The sequence below is a fragment of the Sminthopsis crassicaudata genome, chromosome 2 (genome assembly GCF_048593235.1).
Source record: "Sminthopsis crassicaudata isolate SCR6 chromosome 2, ASM4859323v1, whole genome shotgun sequence".
Classification (NCBI taxonomy): Eukaryota; Metazoa; Chordata; class Mammalia; order Dasyuromorphia; family Dasyuridae; genus Sminthopsis; species Sminthopsis crassicaudata.
The window spans coordinates 171,465,927-171,488,121 of NC_133618.1; the positions used below are offsets into that span (position 1 = coordinate 171,465,927).

Sequence of the window (22,195 nt, forward strand, 5' to 3'; positions counted from 1 at the left end):
TAGTATGTATTTTAATCCATATTTTAAAAACAAACTTACATGAATTTATATGAAGTTTCCATATTTATACCTGTTATAATTTTTATAATGCCTGAAATAGTCTGCATAGTAAATTTAACATTTCCTTTTGCTGTGAAATCATCAGTTGCAAGTAGCAAATGTAACACTTCAATGACAATCATTGTACATGCAGAATGCCCAGCCAAAAGCATGTATTGCTTTCAAATTAACTCGCAGTAGCATGGGGTGCTATATATTTTGCATATCAACAACTTTGCAGGGTAATCCAACAAAGTCCAAAAGAATAACAATTCTCCTTATCCATGCCTTTCAAGAAGGATTAAAAAAAAGTTTCCTGCCTTTAATCTGAAAGGCTAAACTCTCCTCTCAGTCTGATAGGTTGTTCCTTGGCTCCCCTGCGCTAGCCCAGGTAAATCAAAGCAATGCCAGGAAAACGCAAACATTGACTGACTTCCCCAGGAAATTCCCTGCCTGGAGAGGGGACGGGGAAAGGGCTGGTAGTCACCCTTGAAATCTGAGAGAAGAGTTTTCACCCACTGGGATTAAGCGTGGAGATATGCTGAGCTTCCGATTGGTGTTGGCTGGTATGCAGCAGTTCTATTGGTGTGTCCTAGGGGGATGAAGGAGGAGGGCATTCACGGGAGGTGCTTGAGCTTTCTCTACCTGACAAAGGCCAGAGCCCAGCTAGCTGCCTCCCCCTATCCCATGTGCTTGTACTGAGATCTGTCCCTTGGAATCTGCACCTGATTGGCTGTCAGTTTGTGATGTATGTGGTAAATTGTGAGCGTTATCACAATGACCAGGCCCAAAATCAGCCCCAAAATCAGAGGCAAAGTTTCTTCCAGTTGCTCCCTCTCATCAACTGGGCACTTGTGCTCTGAAAAGGAAAAGACAACAAGATATCAGCAATAAACGTCAAATACCTACACGACACGCGCAGTTTCAAGAAGCACAGGTGAAACAAAAGGACTTCAGGTCATCAAATCCAACATAATTTTGCTAGTTAAAAAATGGAAACCTAAAGCAGCAAAGGGGCTGGGGGAGAGTGTCAGAACTGGGGTCACCGACCAAGTGCTAAGTGTCAAAACCAAGATGGCAACCCAAGTCTCCTGATCCCCTGGCCGATGCTCGGTCCATAGCTTACACACTGCTTCCAGTCCTTTGGTGCTAGGGGACAAACCATGAATCCAATTTACTATACATTGTGATATAGCCACCCTTACCATTGTACACACTTTATTGAAGAGACTCTAAAATTAGCAAACGAATTGTAGAATTTAGAATATTAGCCCTCATAGGTGACTGGTGGAACAAAGGACAATTATTTTCATTATAGGATTTTGAGCTGGAAGGAAGCTTAAAGATCACATGTCATTTTTAAAATAGTAAAGTTGAATAAGAAAAAAGTAAAATATGAAAAATGACAAAGCCATATAGAATACTTAGAAGGCAGATAACCTACAAATCATGAATTCCTTCTTCAAAAAGATGAAAGGAATTGGCTATATCAAGCACTGAACAGTAACACACATGTAAAACTGTAATTGAAGATAACACAATAGACAGGAAATGTCTAGTTACTAAAGTAGGAATATTTTAAATTTTGCTATATGATCATATGGTCCAAAACATTTTTTATTATGTCTGTCTCCAGCCATCCTGTGACATCAGTTATTTAACACTAATATCCTTCCATATATAATTTGTAGATGTAAGTTTTATGTTCGATCTTACTTTTTCCTTTCCCAGCATAGATGAAGATTTACCACAAAAATCATTCATTTAGAGTAGTGTGTGCCTCTAAATGTAGAATGCAAAATGGTACTAATTATAACGAACCCAGGAAATAGTACTTAGTAGTTCAGGCCTGAACTTATAATCCATAGGGATGTTGCCACTGGTATCTGTTGCCAACAGAATACTCTGTTCACATACTTTTAGTGCAGCAAATACTACAGTCCTATAGAAGAAGCCATCATATTATAGAAAATAGTGGTCACTCCGGAAAGAATATCTGCTTATGATGGATATTTTATAAGAAGTACCACAATTCACAGGATGAAGATCTATTTACTTTTGCTTGTGAAGAATATAATTTCATTTTTCATCTTAAAAATTAAAAACAATTTAACTTTCTCTATTGTCATTCCACCCACCCACAGCACAAAAATAAAAAATAAAATAACTATTCTAAGTGAATCTTGAGAAATTATGGTTGTACAGTGAATAGAGCTCTAAACTTAGAGTCAGGAAAATATGAATTATACCTAGCCTTAGATCCTTACAAGGCTGAGTGACTCTGGACAAGTAATTTCACCCATGTCTGCCTCAATTTCATATCAATGGGGATAAAAATAACAGTTAACTCCCAGGGCTGTTGTGAGGATCAAATGAGGTAATACTTGTAAAGCACTTTACAAACCTTAAAGAACCATATAAATGCTAATTATTATTAATACATAATAGTCTCCCCAACATATAGATAACTATTATATTTAGTAGGATGTGCATTAACTCCCTTAGATCAGATAAAAACTCTCTAAAGTATAATGGATTTCCTTTTGACAAGAGAATAGCTAAGCAAGTATTTAATAGACATAAATATCTCAATATCATTTAAAAAATAGTAAAGTTGAATAAGAAAAAAGTAAAATATGAAAAATGACAAAGCCATATAGAAGGCAGATAACCTACAAATCATGAATTCCTTCTTCAAAAAGATGAAAGGAATTGGCTATATCAAGCACTGAACAGTAACACACATGTAAAAATGTAATTGAAGATATCACAATAGACAGGAAAAGTCTAGTTACTAAAGTAGGAATATTTTAAATTTTGCTATATGACCATCAGCCAATCAAGCTGTTAACACAAAAGTCAAAATATCAGAATAGCAGAATAAAAATTTCAAAAATATTAGCAATTAGACTAGTTCCAATTTAACACGTTCAAATAAGATATTGATATTAAAAGTGGGAAACAAAGGAAAAGATATCAACACAAATTCTATCATCCTTTACTATAGCATTTATAGCATGAATCAGTTCCATTAGCAGACAATTCATCACTAAGAAAAGAAATTTGGTAGTTGAGGAAATCATTATTTTTATGATTTAAATCCATTTGTAAAAAACTACAGATGAGAATGGTGGAAGATCAAGTAGTATCACCTTATGGAATCCTAATGGAAAAAATAAGTCAACAGAAAACTTGGCCGGAGACTCAACCAAATGAGATCATCCCAAAAGCCTTTACAGATGAAGCTAGGCCCCCAGCACAAGACAATAAAAAATGCATAAATTGAACAAATCCTTGAGTAGTTCTATTACAAGCTACATTCATCACTACTGACAATGGAGTCACTATATTTGGCTTTTGAGTCAACAGATATTATTCAATTCTCAACTCTATGTGAGGCACTTGGGAAACTGCTAAATCTGAAGGGTCCCTCCCCTTAAGTAGCTCATATCTAACCTTCAGGGCAGGTTTCTATGGGAGGGAGGAAAAAAGAAAGATAACCAGGGGGGAGAAGCTGGAATAAAACAAGCTCACCCAGAAGAAAACCCTGATGGAATCCCAAACATTTGGAAAGCATTGAGAGATCAGTTTTCAGGATAAATAAAAGGGGACAGGATAAAAATATTGAACTCCTGCGGAAGGTGGGGTGGTGGTGGAATCAGACAGAGTGTGTTATAATTAACAGGAAGCTCCCTGAACCTAATGTCAGAGGACCTGCTTCCAAACCACCCTTAGCACTCCTTGGGTGACCTCTGGCAAATCACTTAGCCTTAATTTCCTCATCTGTAAAATTAGGGGGTGAATCTGATGACCTCCGAAACTCTTAACTTTCCCCAAAAGCAATCAAAGAGGCAATAGCTAATGATCTGTTGTCCTACGTCTTTATTTGTATATTTTTATGAGAAAAATCTACATATTTATTGAGGGAATTCCCATTGAAAATATGAAAAAGGAGGACTTTCTATTTAAACCACATCTTTACAATTACAGATATGATAAAGTTTTGATAAATGCAATATCTCTGTTTTTTGGGGGAGAGGTTATTTAAAAAACTAAACAAGAAGGCAACTTTGACTTTGTAGAATAATGCCTCTTTAATGGCTGTCTTCCAACAATGACTATCCTAAATATTTGTTCATAAAATACATGATTCTTTGAAATATACAACCACCAAGATAATCTAAAAAGGAAGGTATATGTTAACTAAGCATGTTGGTCACCACAGATTTGAATATGAATACAAATAGAACAAGGATTCCTATAAGACTATATTCTAAAGGTCAAGTAGACTACAACGCTACAATCCACCTCTAAAAAAAGACTAATAACCACCTCCAGAAAATGCCAAATGAATGAAAACTAACTTTTGCCAGACTAAAACATGGACCAGTGAATTGCTCCACTAATATATTTTGACCAGACACTCTGGATGGATGATAATCTTGATCAAGAATTCAATAGAAAGAAGTCAAATTGGATTTATGCTGCTCTCTGCCCCAAAAGCCTATCTTTTTTTGTTAGTAATGTTTCATTATTATGAATCCTGGGGCATCATAATTTTCCATGAATTAAAATTGCACATAAATTAAAGGGCATTTGAAAGACAATATAGTGGGCACAGAGAGTTTAAAGCATATCATCAGTGATGATGTAGATATCAAATAATTCATCCAAGAAATGTATTTTTAGTATAAGTTAATGACCTGGTAGTCCATCAAAAAATAAAGGATAATAAATGGTTATTCCTGGTACCCAGAGAATGTAAAAAATGAACAACAAAAAAAACATAAAGAGGAAGACCTCTACAATTTTGGACAAGTTTTCTTTGATGGGTTTATGAAAGGATATGGAAAAGAATTTATAGGATGAGAAGGTGTGAATAACTTGCAATTTAAACCTTTGGAAGGAGTGCATAGATGGGACCTGAGATCATTTACATTTTGAAATAAGGAAGTTCAACATTGCTAACTCAGCCATGCCTAGGTTATGGCAATTCAGGTTAACAGTCCTAAACCTGCACTTTGGGAAGTACCTAGATGCTACAATGGCTAAGTAGGAGTACAGAAAGATAATGGGGGAGGATATAACTCTGCCAGCTATTGCCTAAAGTAATAATAATTACTGAATCATTCACATACATATATGTATGTATACACATGAATATATATACAAAATCACCCCAAACCAAAACCAACATAAATCCACCATTTTTTCCCTCACTTGCTAAATGTTTCAATATACATAACATTCTCAGATTGTAAATCTTACAAGTTATTTGTGTACTTATCCTCTCTTCTTTAGCAAGCTTTTTCATGGTAAAAACTAAGAACTTGTTAATTTTTGTATCCACTGCAGTGCCAAGTACTAAGAACAGTATATTTTTTTAACTTAATTGCATTCAAAAAGTATTAAATGATAAATGATTTTGCTCAGGATAATGAGAACACTTTCTAACATTTGGTAGGTACTTAAATGTTTATTGATTGAATGACTACTTTTTGGGGATTCTGAGGAAAGGGATTATTGTTCAGGTATTAAATGCAACATATGGCCTATTGATTCTTTACTAACCTGGGGATTCTGTGATTGTTATTTAATTGACTCTTTAAATAGTCCCTTTTAAAACAATAATCGCTATTACTTATAGAGTAGCTGCTACTTTGTGCCAAACACTGTGCTAAGTGATTTGTAAGTAGTATCTCATTTGATTTTTAAGAAAAGTTCTATTGCTTTTATTATCTCTATTTTACAGTTGTGGAAACTGAGAGCGAATGCTTATTAAAGGTCACACAGCTAGGAAGTTACTGATGCCAAATTGGAACTCAAGTTTCCCTGATTTGAGGCCCAGCATTCTACTCATTGTGCCATCCCGCTACTTGATTTCATCTGTTTAAAAACTTTGGGGATATATGGAAAATGATGTGACATTCCAACTTTAACTCAATCCCAAAATCTGCTTTTGGTGAAACATTTTTTATCAAAAGGGCATTTTTTGCTTATTATATGTCTCTGGTAAAAAACAACAAAAACAAAAACAAAAACAAAAACAATATCTATGTTACCATACATTCTTTATCTCTGTCATATTAATATAATCTTAGTATAGCATAACTAAAATGTCCACATCAAATAGAGTGAACAAAGAAAGACAAAAGTAACTGATAAAAATCTGAAGAGGTTATTTAACACCAACTTTTGTAATTATATTTTATGGCTCTTGAAAAAGAAAACACTTAATTTCGATTTTATTTGGTTAAATTATATATGAGACTTCTAAAAGATTTTATTTTCTTTAAAGTCCTAGACATTGAGGTCTTAGTTTAAGATCATTTAAAGGTTTTATTTAAAAGAAGCTAGTAATTTTGAGATATTTTCATTCTAAGTTAAATAAATTTCTTATGAATGTATCTTTATATGGGACTCTATGGAATAATGTAGTTAAGAGTGCCAGACCTAGGGTCAGTAGATCTTTGGTGAACTCCTACCTCTAATCTAATATTAGTGACCCAGGGTAAGCCTTTCAATTTCTCTGAGAAGGCAATAGCATTTACTTTCCAATACTGTTTTGAGAATTAATTTGTTTGAGAAGCAGATTTTAAACCTCTAAGAACTACGTATAAATGACAACTATTATTCCTGATTATTACATTTGATTCTTGAAACAACTTTGTGAGGTAGGGTAATAAATTTAAAGAAAGGGATACTGAGGCTTCTATTTCTGACTTCTGTGGGATTCTACATGAGAAGTAGGAAGAAAAAATGTTTTAAACCAAATAAGTCAATTTTGTAGTACCTTGAAATAGTTTGGTCTGGTAAGGTAGAACAGAGGTTGAGTTTTTGGGAAGAGAAATTTGTAATAAATTTAATATAATTCAAAGAACAATCCCTGTGCCCAGATCTTGCTTCGAATTCTACTTCTGGGTTGAGAATAATCTAAGACAACTAAGGGAGTTCTTAAAGGATTTAAGGAAGATTTAAAGTAGAACTTAAAGCAAATTGAGGAATAAAAAAGGGGGTCTCTAAGATAAGGACACAGGAACAATTAGAGAGTAAAGAAAATTGATAGACTAGATTAGTAGATGGGGCAAATTTGGTGAATAATTGAAGGCCAGGTAGGTATGGCAACTAAGTGGCACAGTGGACAGAGCTGGAGGCTAGGTCTGGAGTCAGGAAGATCTAAATTCAAATCCAGTCTCAGATACTAATGGTGACTATGCTGGTTTTTTCATCTGTAAAATGAACTGAAGAAGTGAAAGTCAAAAACTCCAATACCTTTGCCAAGAAAATTCCAAATGAGGTTACAAAGAGTAGACATGACTTGAATAACAACCAAAGTGTAGTTGTGGAATTACTTAAGACTAAAGGAAGTAAATTGGTTTAGATTGTCAAATTATAAGAGGTGATAATTCCCTGTCAATGTCTTAGCCAATTGTTAATGCCTATAAGTGATATTTTTAAAAGTCAAGACTGAAAATCTGAAACATGAAGAAGCAGGGGAAAGCATGAAATATGAAAAGTAAGGGAAACTTGTACAATGATTTGTATTAAATGTATGTTGTTTGTAACCTTGACACTTGTTAAGATGATGAGAATAGAAAAGTATTACATAGAAGAGGGAAAAGAAAACAATGTCGTGTAATTAGAGATTAAAAAGAGATTTAAGGCTCTTTTAAAAGATTTGAGAGCTAGATATTCTGGTGAGAAAGCTCTTGTCCTTCAAAAATTGCTACAGTGAAACTATTAGGTTCATCCAAAGGAAAAAGAGAAGAGTTGTGATGGTTGTGAATTCTTGGATAGGAGTACTGAGGCACATATTTGTTGAACTGATAGCAATAATAGTCTTTTGTCTTTTGAAATAAAGCAAGACCTTTCTGAAGGCTTATCAAACTTCTGGTGATTCATGTGGGTAAAACTGGAATAAATCGAAAAAAAGTATTTCTAATGATTATGAATTTTTGGGCCAGAGATTGGAAATCATGAGGGCACAGACTGTATTTTTCTGACTGTAGTTCAATGAAGGCAGGAGATGAATAAAATAAAAAATAATCTGGGAATAGGTAATTTAGGAAATGGTGCCTGAGAATGGGATTTGTACCTCTAGACTATGGTTTAGAATACAATCATAAAAAATTCTTGGCAAAAGTTCTTCACCAAACAAAGGCTGATAGGAATCTATTTGCAGAATGTCTTGCAAATCTAGTTGAAAATTCTTTAAATTAAAAATAATGGGGGAAGAAGAAGCATGCTTATATATATCCTTCAATTTACATGTCAGAGAAAATAATTAGCAAATAAGGAAGAGAATAATGGCTGAGATAACCAGAAATGAGATAAAGTCCCAAATAGGAGCTAGTAGTTAAAAATTATGTCACCAAATACCTACTCGAAATTTCAGAGTTTAAACACAAAGAGGAACTGGAGATTTTAACACAAAGAAGCAAATTTTAGCTTGTAGGTGTCATTGAGATTTGTTGGGATGAAAATAATGACAAAACCATGGTTCTAGATAAGTATACCCTATTTAAAAAGAAATGGGAGAGGTAAAAGTGGGGAGAGGGCTAACACAGCATATTAATATGTTTATGAGGAAATCCTGGGAAGGGGGAGAAACATGATGGAGAATATTTGAATGAAGGTCAGCAGAAGGAAGATAAGAAATGACTTCTTATTGTAAGGCATTAAGATCACCTGAACAGAAAAAGAAAACATATGAGGAGCTTATAAAGCAGATCAGAATTCTGGCACAGAGATATAACACTGGAACAATGAGGGACTTCAATTATACAGATAGCTTCTAAAGTTCTATTTCTGCATAAGCAAAGCAGTTAATAACTTGATTATTTGTCTTTGTGCTAATTTCATCCTTCAAAATACAGAGGACCACCAAGGCAAGATTCTATTCACTATCTATCTAAGAGAACCAGTTGCTGCTGTAAAAATGATGAAAACCTTGAAGTTTCAGATAGAGGAGAGAAAATCCTAGGCTATTCTGACATGTAATTTACAGTTTGGGAGGGTTTAAGGGAAAGATATGACTCTATAGATTAAAAAGCTTACTATAGAAGACATCCCCAAAGAAACAAGAAATACAAGTGAAATTCTGAACATTCAAAATAAAACTATTTTGATGAGAAAAGAAAGCATTTGTTTGAAGAGACCCATGTGCATGCAAAGGAATCTCTTCCATCAATATAGATTTTTAATAGTAATGTTCACACAATGATAACAAGGCCAGGCAACTGAGGGAGAACATGAATCAGCATATAGTCCCATAAAAATAATGTCAGAAGAGCTAAAGTTCACAATGAGCTGAGGCTGGAACAGGAAGGTAAAGGCAACAAAATGGGGATGGAATGGGACTAAAAGAAGACAAAATAACCAATGCAACCTTTAATTGGGGTGGATGAGACAACAACTGACAACAGAAAAAAAGGCAGAGATACTAAAATTTAATTTTGCTTCTCTTTGACAATGAAAATAACTTTTGTTCTGGAAATAGCAAAACAAAAATGACTGATGTGAAGTTGGTACCCAAAATATGGAAAAAGATATTATGGAAAAGTATATGCTTCACTCTGATAACTTCATCAGATTTACTCAGATACAAACCCAACAAACCTGGATTGTATTTCCTGAACCAGTGAGGAGAGAAGAGAGGCGTCACAAAAATGGAGAAGGAAAAAATTCATAACTTAAAAAAAGCAAAATCTGCAGACTGTATGCCAGCAAGTTTGTCTTAATTTCTGTATAAATTCCACAACTATTTACTAAATAAATGATTGACAAATATTGAGAAAGAGAGCCAATGTGACTTTAAGTGCAAATCATGCCAGATTCATCTCATTTTCTTTTCTGACAAATGACTAAACTAGTAGATGAAAGGATCTCTGTTCCCCTAGATTTGCACAAAGCTTTTAATAAAGTTCCTATATATTATTATATTATATATATATATCACATATGTAATATTACATTACATATACCCTTATATATATTTATGAAGTTTCTATATATAGGAATATGCAAATACATTACTATAGAAAAGATGGAGAAATACTGATAAGATGGTAGTATAGGGGCAGTGAGGTGATGCAGTGAATAGAGCACCAGCTCTGAAGCTGGGCTTAGACACTTAATACTTCCTAGCTGTGTGACCCTGGACAAGTCATTTAACCCCAATTGTCTCAGAAAAAAAGGATGGTAATGTAATCAAATGGATTAAAAAATCTGGTGAGGGTCTTTAGTGGAGCACCCAGGGATCTGTCTTGGCTCTATACAACTTTGTATTTTGAACAAAGGCTTGGATAAAAGCATAGTATGCCAGTGCTCAACAAATTAAGAGATTAGAGGTTAGAAATTTGACCCAACCCACTGGATGACAGAATCCAGAAAAATCTCAACTGGCTAGGGCACTGGGATGAATTCAAGGAAGTAAAATTCTCTACAGAATAATTTAAGCCGTATATGTATGTATAAAATTTAACTTCATAAATACAAGATGGGGCAGGCAAAGTGAGATGGCAATTGTTTGTGGGGAAAAGGAGATTATAATGAACAGCAAGTTCAATATAAATCAATAGTGTTAGATGGTAGTCAAAAAGGCTAATGTGATTTTGGGTTACATTAAGCAAAGCATAGAAAAAGGAAGTAATGATCCCACTTTACTCTGTCCCCTCATTAGTCATCACCTGGATTATTATGTTAAGGTTTGGAAACCATAGTTTATGTAAGACTTTGATAAGCTAGAGTATCTAAAAGAGGTAAAACATCCCTTATGAATCTATGTTATATGACTATTAGTTGAAAAAAACTGGGCCCTTTTAGCCTGGAAAAAAATAATCTTTGTAAAGGGTAAAGGACAAAAAGAGAATATTTTTTAAAGTATTTTCAGGGATCAAATCCAGGGGAAATGGGTAGAAATTACAGATGTAAATTTAGTCATGTCACAAAAAAATTCTTGACGATCAGTTGTCCAGAAGTGTAATAGATTGCTAGGTTTCTCTTCCTTGGTGGTATCCAGAAAAGGATGGAAGAGCACTTTTGGGGGAGTTTCCCAAATAGGGAGGCTTCCTTTCACATAGAGATTAAACTAGATGACTGCTGTGGTTTCTTCCAGTTCTTAAATTCTATAATTCTGTGAGACTTATAATGGTCAAATACCAAGATCACATAGCTATAATTATCATAACTTGACTTCAAACCTAGGTTCTCTTACTCCAGAGGCAAAACTCTTCCTGCCCCCACTCCTATTTTTCTTAAATAAAAGTGAATTGAATTGACTCAAATTTTTAGTCAGGAAATTGGTAAAAAAAAATTGTCAAGCGTTTGCACTCTCTAGCTTATTGAGTTGCTGTCTACCCTGTTTGGGTTGTGACTTGCCCAAAGTCACACAGCCAGGATGTGTTAAATGTCTAAGACCATATTTGAACTCAGGTCTTCTTGACTTCAGGGCTGGTGCTCTATCTACTGCTCTGCCCAGGAGTAAACTCTTATCCTTTTGGCTTTATCTGGTCACTCACTTTTCTATCAAAGAGGCAGCTTTGAGCTTTATCCTCATTTCATGTTTGTTTTTGGCTGGATGATTTACTTCAAGTTAATGGTGTTTCATAATTTAAGATATGAGATTAGACACCATTGCTGGTATTTCTCCAGGGGACTGTAGATTGTCTGGAGATTTTGGACAGTTGTTGGCAACGATGAAAGGAAAAGTTGATGATGTAAAATATAAACATCTTCTAAGTTAGGGGAAATGAAAGTGTGTCCCAAAGGTTAATGTTAACTGGAGACCATGTGACCAAGAGATTTCTGAATCCAACCTCTTTGATCTCTTTACTTTGAATCTACTGTAATTATTTTTTCTAAAATTTGTATCCACGATGTTCTGAAGAATTGGAAGAAATTAGAAGGTTCAGTAGTTGACAGCTGCAATATTATATGTTATTTATATCAGTCTGAATCATACTATATCCTACCAAACAATTAAAAGCCTATAGAAAAAATATTCCATGAGTTATATAAAGAAAATCCCATATAACTTAAAAAATTAAAAATGGGTAGTTGTAACAATAATAGTAACAACAACAATACATTCTGCTATTGCTTATTGATTTCCAAAGTTTTTTCACACATATTGGTTCATTTGAAAGTTATGATAATCCTATAAGGTAGGATAGCTATTATTTTCCTCATTCTAAAGATGAAAAAAACTAAGGTTGTGACGTACCCAAATTTATGTAGCTGGGAAGACTAGTAGGACTCAACCATACATCTTCCCCTTCTTAGTCAAACTGTAATTTTAGAATAAGGAAGTCTATATGCATACTATATATTTCTATCTTAGTCAAAATTATTCTAATGTCACTAAGTGTACAAGCAATCTTCAGGAGACATTTACCCTATTTCATCATAGCTGGCAATGTTATAGAGTTCACATAGTAAAAATCAAGGTTATGAATTAATTGTAAAAATGTAAATCTCAAGAAATTTCTTAACAATTCACTCAAGTATAACTCATACCTGTAGATATTATACACTATGTGTGTATGCATAATAATATATATTATGAATACCATATATGTATATGTATGTATGGTTATATTATGATGTCATCAGATATATTTTAAGCAGTTTTCACGTCTAGTCAAACCTAATGCTTTAAGATGAGTGAAGAATAGTGATAACCCTGATTTAGGGCTACTATCAGTTTTGCTAAAGTACATACAAAAACACTTTATTAGCCATTTCTGGGTCATAAGATGCCAGATTTGGAGCTGAAAGATACATTTAAGATTAAGATAAACTTAATTCTCTTATTTTGTATATTCAGAGTTTAAATGATTTTCTCAACATTACCTAGAAAGTTAATAGTAGAGCTAAAAATAGAATATAGGTACAAATTTGAAATCCAATACTTCCTCAATTCACAAGTTAATTAAGTGGAATCAGTTTAAATCTAAGAGTCTGAGGAAAAAGAAAAATGAAATGGAAATTTTTCTTTAAATTTTTCTATTGGGTTTCTTCTCTGGTTCTAACAAATAAAAATAGATGATCTCTCAAGACAGACTGTGTGGTTAGATACTAGAGTAATATAACAAACTTGGTTCTGACATTAATAGTTTTGATCTGGTGAATAATTTAGAGTGAGTAAAATAACTCCCTACAGTTATCTGCTCCCTCAATTGAAGTTTATATAATTTCAGAAAATCAAACTATGACTAAGGAGATGACTGTAGTTATTATGCTAGAGGTCTTTATGTAAGTGAACTGGGTAAGTAGTTTACTCTTGACTATAATGTGCTTAGGCTCAACGTAAGATAGATGCTCCACAAACTTACAAAACCTGGAAATATAGTAACAGCTCATTTATCCAGACATCACTTATATGATGACCTCCTCTAGCAGGATATAGTTCCAAACTTGGAAGTGATCAATAATGGTTTTCAGAATGAAAAGTAGATGTCAAAGAACAGAATAAACTGTGAATTAAGATACCTGGGTCCTAGTTCTTCCAATAATTTTACCTATGTCACCATAATTCACAGTCTCCCTGATATCCTTCATTTTCTCACCTGGAAAAAGAGGGGTTAAATCAGATAAGACCCCTTGTAACACTATCATTCTGTGATCCTATGTGATTCTGTAATAAATTATTCCCCAAAGACACCAGATAAATGTAGATCTGTGAAATGAAATAAACATTGGAGACAGAACCAGTGGACCTGGGTTGGAATCTCAACCTCTACTACTAATTACTTATGTAACCATGGCTAGGTTTCTGGACTCCAGTTTCTTTATCTATAAATTGAAGAGATTTTATTAAATATCCTCCTTGGTCACATGTTCTTTCTATAGTAATAATTTGTCCAGTAAGAAATTCATAAATGAAATCTGTTTTATTGATGACTAACATGTATAATGAAGATACTAACGTTCTATAATTATCATTTTTTGACTCACCAAATGCACCTAAACGTCAATAAGTGGTCTTCATAAATTGCTGTGGCCAAAATCTTTTATCATCTCTGCTGATGAGCTTCTCTCAACCTAGCCAGGATATCATTCAGACAATACATATCAAATAGGGTTGATGAGGTGAAACTTTTCTGCTTTCCTGAGAACTGCTCATAACTTCTCCAGCATAGCCTTGGAAGGTTATTTACTCCACACCACAAAGAAATGCTGAAAGAGGGCTTTAGATAACAGAATATCTTATAATGAATATTTCTTGTCTATTTCTCTATCAAGGTTTTTGCAAAGTCCCACCGATTAAAATTGAGTTAGCATAAATTCCAATTTGTTGTTTTTTCTCTGTAAAATGTATAGAGTGACACTAGTAAAAACCACATCATCCCAGCACAACTGAAGATGCAACTGGGACTTTGAACTATCCTTCAAGAAAAAGTAACCACTTTGTAAAAGACTGAGAGTCAATAATTCACTTTCTCCCCTTACCTTCACTGAAAACAAAATCAGAGATAATATCAAAAGGCTGGATGTGGACCGATGAGAGGAGCATAGCAACGGTTTTCTGATGATCAGTGGAAGTAAGAGAGATTGTCTGTTGAGCTTGGCACTCATAGGATTTCCCAGCTGGAGTGACTAAGGCAGATAGGCGATGAGAACTGGCTGTGTACTTCTTAGCTACAGAGGTGGCAGAGACAACAATAAAATTAATCCTATAATAATCATAATTAGCATTTATATAACCCTTTTAAAATTTCATTTTTTTCTTCACAACAACCCTTGGAGGATGTTATTATCATTCCCATTTTAAAGATGAAGAAACTGAAACAGTAAGAAAATAAATGACTAGTCACACAAGTGGTAAGACTGAATTTGAACTCAAGTTTTCCTGACTCTGGGCAGACAGATGTTACAGTGGAAAACATTGGGCTTGATTCCAGGAAGACTCATTTTCATGAGTTCAAATTTGACTTCAGACACTTACTAGCTGTATAACACCTGGGCAAGTTACTTAACCTTATTTACCTCAGTTTCTCATCTATAAAATGAACTGGGGAAGGTAATGGCAAACCACTCCAGTATCTTTGCCAAGAAAAATCATGAAAAGTAAGAAACAACAACAATAATTTCCTGATCCTAAATGTAACTAATCCACTTCTACATTTCTAATCTCTAATAAATCAAAAAACATAATGGAGGGAGAATAGCTGGCCATCCCTGAACAGTCTGAAACTTGAACTCTGTACTTGATATTTAATTTAAACTTTAATTGACTCCCCACTCAACCAATAAAAAATAAAATTACCAGCCTTTATTAGGACTTCTGATTTATCCAGCTTTTGAATTTAGTCATTTGTGTTTTTAGTTGGGGGTAATAATTTGAAATCCAAATTTCTCTCTAGTGATAAAAATGATTTGAAAATATAAATATGAACAAATACTTTTGTTCAAGTCTTCCCCTGAAGGATCATACTATTTTTTTTTCTGAAGAAATGTATGGTTTGAATTACTCTGGATAAATGTAATAATAATAATAGGTCATAAATTGTATGCCATTTTGCAAAGCATTTAGACACATTCTCTCATGTGATTTTCACAACAATTCTGTGAAAATTGTCAATCCTCTTTTTGTTCTGAAAACTGAAACTCAGATTAAATTGTGATCCAAGGTTACAAAGCTAAGAAGTGGCAATGCCTGGGCCTACAACGACTTGCAAAGCTGATATTTTTCCTTTTTATATTCTTTTTTTCCTCAACATTTTCCTGCCTTCTATAATAAAAATAAAGGGAACTTCACACAAAGGAAAGGAACCAAAGGAAAACACATTTTGTGGGTAGGGAATATATAATTGATCATTGAAATCAGTGTATCAAGGTAACAGAAATATAAAGTATAAACCCTACCTGCCACCAGACCAAGGGATAAAATTGAAAAAAAAAAGAAATTACCAATATTTAAAACTGTTAAACAGAATGTAACAAAATAGATGATTTCCCTGACTATATTTAAAATATAAAGCCAGGTACTTAGAAATTTAGGGGAATTTTCATTGAAATCTTATGAGAAAATTAGAGCTTTTTCTATTAGTGTAAACTGCTGGATAGATGAATTAAGGGTGGGTGTGAATGGGGATAATTTAACAAAAAAACAGGCCTTAGTTTGTGAATGCATTTAGGTAATTAAGGCCCAAGGGCCAATATGGTGTAGAAAGAAAAGGTTCCCAGAAAAAATGTGAAAATGGAAAATTTGCTAGGCTTTACATGAATGAGCGGAAATTGCATCACCATTACAAAGCAGTTTCAAGGCAGAAAAATCAGAGTAAAAGAGAGACAAACACACAAAAGAAATAAAAGAGAGAAAAGAAATAGAGATAGACAAAGAGAGAGAGACAGGGAGAGAGAGAAGAGAGAAAAAGAGAAAAGAATCATCTTTCCCCAACCTCCTCATCACCCCCTGAAGAATGGGTTCAAATGGATGCAAAAGGAGAGAGGAAGAGAACCTCTCTAGTGGAAACTGGCTACATCAGCTGCTTAGGCAAGTGGAAAAGGGAGACTAGCCTCAGGTCTTTTTCTGCAGTGCTGAGTGTCTGAAACTGGGGTGGACCCTGGGCCAAGGTGGCCAGATGGGTTGTGGATGATTTGTCTCTGCCCTGCAGTGGGAACATCTGGTGATCACAAATCTCCTGGGAACTGGGGCAGCTTCGCCCGGCGTATCGGAGGGTGCAGGGGGCAGCTCGGTTCCTTCAGACTTCTGTCTCACCGGGCTGGAGGCCGGGCCATAGAAGGAAGAACATAACCTGAGCTCCGCTCACCAAGCAGAAGAGGTTGTGAACGGAGAGATTTCCTCCTAGGCCGATTCTGGAGTTTGGGGAACTGGGGAAGCAAAAGATGCAACTTCCCAGCCCCATCCCAGCCCTCAAACTCCCTCATCCTTACTTACGGTTTACAGCGTCTTTAAAGTACGTTCTCTCGGAAGTATCGTAAACAAATTGAACTTTGCTCAGCCTCCAGGAAGCTTCCACGCCCTTAGAGGTGTTATGGCTTTCCTGGAAGAGTAAAAGAACCGTCAGGAGGAAAGGGCCTTGGAGCCCGAAGTGACCATTTAGCCCAGTAGATAGCACTTTATCGGGGGAAACCGAATGCGGATCCAGAGGGTTTTCTGACCTTAGCTTTATTTTAACGCTTGCACCATTTACCACCTCCTAAATACACACTATGGAAATTATAGAAATTGAATAAGTTGATGTGCATCTATATATTTCATTGACCCCGTGGAACCCTTGAAAGGGGTCGCTTGAGCCACCCACAGGCCATTGTGAATGGGAAATAAAAAACCCTCCCTCTGGCGCGTCCCGGCCCCGGGGTTACCTTCACGAAGAGCATTTTGAGGGCGTAAGCTTTGTCCACCCAGAAAACTTGCAACTCGGATTCATTGTGCCCACATCGGCCCTTCATTTCTGCACCCCGGGAAAGTGGAATATCGGCTTGTTCCGTGATCAGCTAGAGGCAAAAACACAGGGACCAGGCTCAAAAGCTGACGGGGACTCAGCCCCACACCCAGCAGCTGGGCCCAGGAGAAGCGCATTCAGGGGAATGTAAAGGGTTCGGCGCCAAAGCCTTGCGGCCTTCATGGGACCTGAGAATGAATTCAAAGGTGCAACCCCGCAGAACCGGCGAAAGTGGCTGTGGATGCGGGGGCTCGGAGGAGATGGAAATGAAATTATATCCACACAAAACTCGGAAAGATACTCGGGCGCTGTTTTCGCAGTTTATCTTTCAAACCCTCTCTCCCAATCCCAGGGCCATGCGGAATGGGCAGTAGTTGGGTACATTAGGGGAGCAAGGTGCAATGAAGCGGGTAGAGCAAAGGGAAGATGCGAGAGGATCAGTTTGCATTTCCAAAGTGAACACCATGCAGCATTCCATAGGAATAGCTAAAGTCTTCATGGGGCCTGAAAGACGGGGGCCCTTTGCCTGCATTCATTCCAAGCTTCAGTCAGCACTCTGGATTAAAGGGACTTCACATCCCTCTGTGAGCTAATCTTGAGAACAAGCTGGGTTGAAACGGTTCCTTACATCGACATAATTGCTGGCCCACACATCATAAGGTACAATAAATTTTGCTGCAAATTCTGCCATTAGACACGTTGTCCCATTTTCCCGCACCACAAATATATCTTTTTCAGGGTTAGTGGAAAGACCTGAGAGATTTTCAACTTCTTGTTCTGCCATGATCTGAGCAACTGTATCTGTGAAACAAAAATATAATATCGGTTCTGTGCTTAACAATCCAAGGCTTCTGAGTCACAGTTAGGCACAATGGTAAAGATGCAGTCAGTGTTCAGCTGGTACGTTAGGTTACAGTCTCAAAAGTTGCCGATTTTGCAGTGCACTGGATATGCAATTCAATAATGAGCATCACAACCCTATGAAAAGACACGATCGATTCAACTTTAACATGTCTTTAAAACCCTTACAAGCCTGGAACAGGGAAAACTCCTCTTTTCTAAACCATGACTTTGTTTCAAAAGCTCCAACCCATGCACGTCTTAAACTCCTCTCCCTCAGTTCTGTCTGCAAATACCATAAGCCATGTGTGAATCCCTGGTAGAGATGAAAGCACAGGCAAATTAAAACGAGTACATTTGAACTGAAAGGTAGCTGGCGGATTAAAAGGTGCTAGTGCTATTCTTTTTAAGAAGTTCAACCCGAACGGTGGATGCCAGAGCCTTACTCACGGAAAAGCAAGAACAGGACTTGAAGACGCAAGATTCCCGGAGAGGTTCTCCTCCTATGGTCCATGCTTCTTCTGGTGACTGGATCCAGATGTTCTGCTGTCCGATGGGGAGATCCCAGAAAAACTCCTCCAGAGGAGAGAGAGAGAGAGAGAGAGAGAGAGAGAGAGAGAGAGAGAGAGAGAGAGAGAGAGAGAGAGAGAGAGAGAGAGAGAGAGAGAGAGAGAGAGAGAGAGAGAGAAGCAGAGAGAGAAAGGGGCAGTAGGAGTGAGAGAAGGGGAAAGAGGAGAGAAAAGAGAGAGACAGAGAGAGAGGGAGGGGGAGGGAAAGAGGGAGGAAAAGAGAGAGAGAGAGAGAGAGAGAGAGAGAGAGAGAGAGAGAGAGAGAGAGAGAGAGAGAGAGAGAGAGAGAGAGAGAGAGAGAGAGAGAGCGCTCAATACTAAGTACTTGTTCTGTGGTGCAGCGCAGACGCAAGCTTAAGAGGAACTCTACTCACTGCAGAGGGAGAGGCAAGCGAGGATGAGAGCTGTCCACGGTAGCCAGTGCTGAAAGGAATCCAGTTGTGGTACTAGCTCTTGTCTTGTTTTTCTAGACGTGGAACTAGGGTGACTTGCGTTGCAGGGAAACGTACATTTTCCGCTGTTAAGTGTTATTCCTATTCTTTTCACCCTTCTATCACATATGTTGCAACTGCATATGAGAGGATCAGTATATCTCAAATAACTTAATAGCAATCCAATCTTCTCCAGTGTCTGTAGGAAATCCCCTAATTTTTACATGGTTTAAATATTATATTACTGTTTTATTGTCTTGAAATCTTAAAATGCCCCTTGCTCTTGAAGGAAACTGTAGCCCTGAATTATCCTGGGGCGGGAGTGGGAGGAGAGAGAAAGAATAGAGAAGAAAATGCTATGGCAACTATTTTCAGGATTTGGGAAATGGCTTCTTCAGTGCATGTGTTCTGAATGAGACGATGGGTTCAATGTTACATTGATTCCCCTCTGCCCCTCATGTAGCTTTCAGGCTCTGCAGTACTTCAGTTAAAGGAGGTTAAACTCTACCCTTCTTCCCCATTGTATGAATAGAAAGTTAAGGTCTCTTAGAAGTTCTCAGGATTCTCTTATGTCATCTTAATTTTAAATAGCTACTGTTTATATATTATGTTGAACCAAGTCATTCTATCAGTGATTCACAGAGTAACAAAAAGTTATCTGATTCATCAGCTCTCTTCTTAGTATATCTTTTAAAAGGGGATCATCATGTAAAAATATCAAAGGTGAATAGAATAATAGACAGGATTCAATTCCTCTACAAAGGTTAATGTTGCAAACTTAATGAAGATATATGCAGTTTTTCTTATGGTGCAGCAGGAGTTAGACAGAATAATACAAGTCTTTAAGGAATATAAAATTTCTCCTTATCTTGATCAACAAAGAATTATTATAAATGTTTTAGTTGCAAAAGAAAATTTACTTTCAAACAAAATAAATGCGTCTTGGCATTTATAATTCTAAATCTTAAAATTTAAATTTAATAGGAATTGTCTTTTATTCAAAACTCTCCAGAAGCTATTATTTTCCATAATGTTATTAAGAAATTAATAATTAATTAATCTATCAATTTAGTGTAATAATAACTAGAGAATTTCTTTACAGGAAATCACCTTCATTTTATTATATAATGCATCAATAGTTATTATTGACTATTATTTTTTAAAAAGGAAAATACCATCAGTGAGAAATTATTGCCCAGGTAAAATAAGGCATCTTCATTAAAAAAAAAAGATAAAATTTTGAAATGTGTTTATTTCTGTTTTCTTCATCACTGTATTCCTAAAATATTTACTCTGCACAGTTTTCAGAACTTTTCATCTGTAGATAGCATCTTACTAATTATAACTAACTTAAATTGGATAACAGCATCTAAAATAATACTACCCCATTCAAAAACACAAATATATATGTATACATCCCTTTATATATTTCTCTACTAATCACTTTTTAAATACCTAAGTCCTTTACATACAATTTAGTTTTGTTTTTCAGAATAGAATAATTTAGATCTTTGTATTTATTTCTGACGACAGCTCATTGATATTTTCTGTACTTCATTTGTTTTATTATCCTTCAAATAGTAATGTTTCTGTAGTAGTAGAAGTCAAAAAATCTGTCTTGTTATTTATTTTGTGACTTAGGGCAAATGATTTAACCTCTTTGATGTTTGGCTTTTTTATTCATAAAATATAGAAGTTAGAATTGCTGATGTCTAAGATCCTTTTATTGAATCTATACACTCTAGAACACTTCCATAAGATGACCATATCAGTTATCCACACCAGTTAGGAATTATCCTAAAATTATTTTTGACATCTGTTATAATGACTAAAAAGATAGCACATCTTAGTAGCCTTCAATAAGCATGTCAATACATATTTAAGTGAAATTATTTTAAAAGGTGATCTTATCTTTATTTAGGTAGGGGTAAATACATACATGTGGACAACAACAGAAACATTTTCATGGGAATAGCTAGAAATAAATGCACATTCTTCTGCACTCTATATAGTAAAAAAAATTCATTACATTCAGCAGTTATTTTTTAATTATACTGGAAAATACAACATAAAAGAGTGCTATTTTGAATGAGGTTTCTTTATGTTTTTCTAAAGATCATTCTTCATGCATTTGTGTTTTTTTTTTTTGTTTTTTTTTTTCTCTAGAAACTTACTTAACTCTTTTTGTGTACTCAGTCTGGTCATTTTGCCAGTGGATTGAAAGGGAAGGGTAGGATACAGAAGTATAAAACAAGGCTCCTTCCGCCAAAGAACTTATTTTTGTTGATGTTGAAGAAAAAAGAAACATATATGATATTACCTTCAAGGTCAAATATAAAATTCTCTCTTTGATTTTCAAAGCTCTACACATTGACCATTCACACCTTTCCAATCTTCTTACACTTTACTCTTCACTTACTTTATGAGCTACTTACAATAGCTACTTATGGATATTGGTATTCATAATTCCCTTTACACTGACTATATGACAATGCTGAAAATAGTCTCCTTTCTCATCTCTGCCTCTTACATTCCCTAATTTTTTAAAACTCATCTCAAACCCCATGCTCTAGAGGAGGCTTTTTCTGGTCCTCTACCTGTTTAGCATTTGCGAGTGCCTTCACCTCTGAAATATCTCCCCTTTGTGTACATATAAGTGCACACACATTTATATATGTATGTATACATACATGTATTTATGTATGTGTATGCATATTCATGTATCTGTTTTTATATATTTGGTACATATTTTGGTATTTATGCAATGTCCCTTCAATTAGAATGTGAATACTTAAATATCAAGGATTATTTTTAACAATTTTTAATATCCTTAGTACTTAATACATTGCTTGGAACAGTAAATAATAAATATTTATTGACTAACAGATTATATGTGATATATTAG

At 35.4% G+C, this 22,195-nt stretch overlaps 1 protein-coding gene across 1 annotated transcript; it reads right to left on the reverse strand.

Moving 5' to 3' along the window:
- LAMP5 (lysosomal associated membrane protein family member 5) lies at positions 1-19,246 on the reverse strand. The gene is made up of 6 exons (XM_074287875.1): positions 18,741-19,246; positions 18,079-18,251; positions 17,371-17,502; positions 16,943-17,048; positions 14,491-14,679; positions 1-898 (listed from the first exon to the last, which is right to left on the reverse strand). The coding sequence occupies exons 1-6, from the start codon at positions 18,802-18,804 to the stop codon at positions 720-722; spliced, it is 843 nt and encodes a 280-aa protein (XP_074143976.1). The 5' UTR covers positions 18,805-19,246; the 3' UTR covers positions 1-719.
- Between the last annotated feature and the right edge of the window lie 2,949 nt (positions 19,247-22,195).